General features: G+C 41.8%; 1 protein-coding gene across 1 annotated transcript; it reads right to left on the bottom strand.

Moving 5' to 3' along the window:
- Positions 1-4,588: 4,588 nt before the first annotated feature.
- On the bottom strand, positions 4,589-5,303 carry SF3B5 (splicing factor 3b subunit 5). The gene has a single exon (XM_081294631.1). It carries the CDS (start codon positions 5,177-5,179, stop codon positions 4,919-4,921), a length of 261 nt encoding a protein of 86 aa, XP_081150757.1. The 5' UTR covers positions 5,180-5,303; the 3' UTR covers positions 4,589-4,918.
- Positions 5,304-5,863: the final 560 nt, after the last annotated feature.

A 5,863-nucleotide genomic window follows, 5' to 3' on the forward strand; every position in this document is an offset into this window, starting at 1 on the left:
AAAGTGCTCGGCCCACCATCAAAACCCTCAATATATGTAAGCTATTATTGCTATGATAGGAAATGTTTTCAAATATCTCCTTTCTTTGGTGTTGCCTATCTTGGTGAAGTTGAAGGCTGCCTTTGTACATGAATTAGCAATATATTAATTGAATTAAGCCCTATCTTCCCTGTGTGCATTCAATATTTATTGAACAAACATGTGGCATGTGCCAGGCCCTGTTCCAGACACCTAAGATACCTTAGTTAACAAAATAGACAAGTCGGTCATGGTGGCTTGTGCCAGTAATCCCAGCAACTCTGGACACTGAGGCAGGAGGATTGCAAATTCCAAGTTAGCCTCTGCTATTTAGCAGAATCCTTAGCAATTTAGTGAGAACTTGTTTCAAAAAACAATAATAATAATAATAAAGGACTGGGGATATAGCTCAGTGGTAAAGTGCCCCTGGATTCTATCTCCAGACTCTAAAACAATAATAAGCTAATTAATTTAATTACTTAAATAAAAAAGATGAGCCAGGCATGGTGGCATAATCCTATAATCCTAGCTACTCAGGAGATTGAAGCAGGAATTTAAGGCCAGTTTGAGCAACTTAGTGAGATCAGCTCAAAATAAAAAATAAAAAGGATGCAGCCTAGTGGTAGAGGGCCCCTGGGTTCTATTCCCAGTATTGCAAAACAACAACAGAACAAAACAAAAAAATATAACTTTGCCCTTATGTAACCCAACAGTATAACTTAAGGAGTTTGTGGAATTCTTTCTCTACATTACTAATTTATTTCTCAAGTCTTGCAATTCCTAATGTATACATTACTCAGTTCCTCAAATATGCTATCCCATACTACAGACTCAGTCCTTTCCTCTTTATCCTTGATGAAAGACATGTCTTTCTTGGTCTTCTGCTACAGCCTCCTATTAGGGGCAGGAACTTAACACATTGTAAACCTTTATTAAGTTTTATAAGAATGGTAATTTGCAGTTTAACTTCTCTCTAAGGTAAAAGGGAAAACAAACATTAGTGCCACCACTTTTATTTAATTGCTAATAATTATAATCAATTTTTTTTACATCATCTATTCCCAACAAAGTGGCCAGAGGAAGGATTCGCTGGTAAAGAAGTTCATCTGCTTTTCTTAAAGAGATGGTCCATTTCATTAATTTTTGAGCAAACAGCTAATACCAAAGTGCAAATAACTATAATTTAATCTACTATAAATCATTCTTTTAATTAAAAAAGTGGGACAGGAATTTCAGAGAATCCATAAAGTCAAAACAATTTTCATAATACCATGATTTTATTTGCCTCTTTCACTGTTAACACTTGCACAGATGTTCCAGAAGCTAGAGTGGTAATATTACCAGCACTTAACATGAATCAAGGTGGAGGCACAAAACTGTACTTGTTATCATTGTATTGTCATGTCCTCTCAAAACAAAGTCAAAAAACTGTTTCACTTAAGAATGTCTTAATGAAGTAGTAACACTTACTGATTTTGTGGAATCTTGAAGTCATGTGTTTGATATTCCATGTAACAAAATTAGTAGTATTCATAAAGAATTACTGCTGTGGGCTGGGGATGTGGCTCAAGCGGTAATGCACTCACCTGGCATGCCGGGGGGCGCCGAGTTCGATCCTCAGCACCACATAAAAATAAAAAATAAAGATGTTGTGTCCACCAAAAAACTAAAAATTTAAAAAAAAAAATTCTCTCCCTCTCGCTCTCTAGCTCTCTTTCTCTCTCTCTTTAAAAAAAAAAAATTACTGCTGCCTACAGAGAATGGTGGTTTTCTCAAGGAAAAACATTTGTGCTTATTTGAATTGTAAACTGAACTCAACTTCTGCTTTTTTAAGACTCCTTATGTTCACATTAGACAATAAACTATAGTTTTCAGACAATAAACTATAGTTTTGGGGTATTTGGTAGACATATTCTTGAAAAGGAAGCAAATGGGCCTGTCATTTCAAGGAGAATTATATATCTACTACCAGTAATCAGATTCAAGCTTCCAAGTAAAGTTAAACTTGCTAAAGACCATTGGGAATTTCCTCTTTTCCCCCAGTTTGATTTTTTTTTTTTTTTTCCATGATGGGAATTGAACCCATGGCCTTGTACAGGGGTGGCAAGCACTCTACCAACTGAGATGTATCTCCATCCCACTCATTTTTTTTTTCAAATTGGGTATTATAATGATACATAACTATGGGATTTATTGTTACATATCCATACATGCACACAATGCAACAATGTAATTTGGCCAACATCACTCCCCCTCCACCCACTAACTCTCTCACTCCCCACCTCCCAGCCCTTAGTCCCTTTCCTCTACTAATCTCCTTTGATTTTCATGAGATCCCCACCACAGCCCTGCCACTTTTCTTTTCCTTTTTGCTCTCTAGCTTCCACATATGAGAGAAGAACATGAAATCCTTGACCTTCTGAGATTATTATTTTGCTTAATATAATGGTCTCTAGTTCCATTTTCCTGAAAATAATATAATTTCATTTATCTATATGGCAGAATGAAACTCCATTCTGTATATTTACATTTTCTTTATCCATTAATCTGTTGATGGACACCTAGGCTGGTTCCATAGTTTAGCTATTGAGATTTGTGCTGCTATAAACATGGGCACAATTGTGAATTTCTGTGTCTTTTTTTCTTCTCTCTCAGGGATTGAACCCAGGGTGCTATATCACTAGGCTATATTCACAGCTCTTTTTATTTATTTTTTTAAATTTTGAGGCAGAGTTTCTATAAGTTGCCCGGCTAGCCTCAGACTTGCATCCTTCTGTCCAAGATTATATGCACGTGTCACCACACCCAGCAGGTGAATAAATTTTAATGTAACAGAATTGTAAAGTTAACTGACTTTGATTTCAGATTCCCTGTTTTAACTATCTTTAAGAAACTACCACTGGATAGATTTGCTAGAATATCAATGAATAATTATTTAATAAAGCTAACTATTCTTCCCATACTACTGATTTATGAGTAGTGGATTTTCTCATACTTAAACCAAAAACTTTGTATCCCAACAGTATAAATGAATGAAGAATTGAATAAGAATCCAATCAACAATTAAGCCAAATATCAAAGAGCTCTCCAAAATGTTTTTAAAAAGTCATTCTTTTCAGTAAATTGTTTTGTAAACTAGCTATTTTTCATAAAAATGGTTTTATTATGTAATTTTTGTTGTTACTTTAAATGATTTAGTAAATATTTTTAAAATTTCTGCTTTCTTTTTTAAATATTTTATTTAGTTGTGGTTGGACACAATACCTTTTATTTTTTTATTTATATGTGGTGCTGAGGATCCAACCCAGGGCCCTGCACATGCTAGGTGAGCACTCTATCACTGAGCCACAACCCCAGCCCAGCTTTAATTTCAATTGTGGTAAATATCAACAGTTATAACACCCACACAAAGACTCTTTGGGATCTCTGATCATTTTTTAAAGTGTAACAGAATCCCATGACCCAAATTTTGAGAACCACTGACTTAAAATATCAGGTGCTGGAAGTGTAACTCGGCAGTAGTGTGCTTACCTAGCATGAATGGGACCCTGGATTTGATCCTCAGCACTGCAAAATTAAATGCCATATCATGTCACTTCTCTGCTTAGAGACCCTCCAGTGCTTCTTTTCCTACCTTCTTCAGATTTTCTTGTATTGACTACATAGATCTACTCTTTTCTTCCCTCCTTTATCTGTCCCTGCATTCCATCCAGTACACTTGTCTCTCTGTAGTACCTACAATTAGTCAGACACTGTCCTGGCCTTAGTCCCATGCACCAGTAGTTCCCTCTATATGAAAGCAATTTCCCAGTTTTCTGCATGGCTATTTCTCTCAATTCCTTTAAAAAAAAAATCTGGACTCAAATGACATCATCTCAATAACCAAATATGAGAATGATATATATAAATTGTGACCCTACTAACTGCTCCCACCTACCAGCATCTTCTAACATTTATGTCTAGTTTGTTTGGCCTCCCTCTTCTCCAACTAGCATAATTTAAGCCCCAAAGTCTAAAAAAAAAAAAAAAAAAAAAAAAAAAGCCTGCCTCTGAGAATGACAAACATCAGGTCGCTGAGACAGAAGGATCACAAGTTTTAGGCCAGCACCAGCAGGGAAACCCTGTCAAAGAATTTAAAGGGCTGGGGATGTAGCTCTGTGGTAAAGCGCCCTTGCATTTAATTCCCCCTACCTGGGGATGGACCCTCCCCCCCCACACACACACAATTTGTTGTATGAAAGAACATACTCCTTTACCAGCTGTCATTTCTTAAGACATGGCCACAAATTCCAAGGGAGCGGATTCAATTTACAGAGACGTGGAGTCAATGAAAGCAAACCATTTTGAAATGAGAGGGAAAAAAAGGTGGGATAAATTAATCATAAACCTCAATACTTGTAAGCATGAAAAAAAAAACGCTCTTGGGGATTCAGGGTGGGGAATATTACAAAGGTCTGCATAGAGAATTTAAGGGCCTGATAATGAACCAATTCCTACTCGAACTCTGAAATCCAGGTCCCCAAACCTCTCCCCGAACCCTTCCACCGGAACAAAAGGAGTCACACCAAAAGACAGGACAATTTCTAAACTTTATGGAAAAAGCACCGATGACAGACAACTAGCCAAGTCCCATTTCACTCCAGGGTCGTCCTCCCTAATGCTCGTCGGCTCTAGGACCTCTCCGCTCGCACAGTTCTCAGGGTCCTGACGGTGTCTCAATGCCATGTTCTGAAGGGTCCACGTTTAGGCGGGTCAGGAGGGCCACCCCGGGACAAACCCCTCTGGCACCGAAAGCACGAGACGGAAAGACTCTGCCCACTGGAGGCGGGAAAACGCAGGAAACCACAGCAAACTGGAGAAGGCAGGGAGCGGTGCGGCCGCGAAGGTCCCGGCGCCGGGCTCAGTTCTCCTCGGGCTTGTCGGCCGGCGGCCCGCAAGGCTGCAGCATCTTCTCCATCAGGTTGAAGCGGACTCGCGCTTTGCTCTCATTCTCGGCAATGGCGAAGTAGTTGAGAAGGTCGAAGTGGCCCATGTAGGAGCAGTACGAGTCGCGGTGCTGGTTCACCAGCCACTCCCACTTGGTGGTGTCGGCATGGCCCGTGCCGATGTACTTGGATTGGAGGTGCTCCAGCTGGCTGTGGATGGTGTAGCGGTCGGTCATCTCGCCACTTTTCCCTCGGCGCTCAGATCAGAGGACGAAAGCCAGAGACAGCCGCTCTCGGGTTTCCCGCCAAGGAGGACACCACCACACGAAAGCCCCGCACTCACGCAGTCGCAGCAGAATGGCGTCACGGAGGCGACGCTGCGTGAACGCTCATCCGTCGGGCACGGAGGCGGAAGCGGAAGTGCATTCCGTTACGGAATGGGACTTGCCTAGACGACAGCAGCAACTGTGCCGCCCCATCACCTAGCGGTCCCTTCTTGAAAGCGTTGCCTGACGGTCCGCTTATTGGCCACTGGGTGGCGCTTTTCTAACCTGGACCGGGTTTACTAAGACCCGTGATCGCGGGAGTTCGCGTGCACAGGCTCCTGGGACTCCCTCGCGTTTTAAGAGGACTTGGCGGCCCAGCGGAGGGCTGTGCGGGAGGTGGGGAGCATCTCCGGGCGGTTGGGAGCTGAGGAATGGGAAACACCATAGGCCAGGGCTCCCGACCATGGGCGGTATCCTGGCGGCACGGTGGTCTTTTCCAACTAGGGATGGATCACCTTAAAGTCAGCTTATGTGCCTTCTGGTCCCGGCTTGCTCTCTTAGAGGTAGTGGAGGGTGGGAAACCGGTTGTGGTGCCGCACGCCTGCAATCCCATCTATTCCGGGCTGAGTGGGAGGGCTGCAAGTTCGAGGCCAG

Source organism: Spermophilus citellus, assembly GCF_964194105.1.
Source record: "Spermophilus citellus genome assembly, chromosome: 5".
Classification (NCBI taxonomy): Eukaryota; Metazoa; Chordata; class Mammalia; order Rodentia; family Sciuridae; genus Spermophilus; species Spermophilus citellus.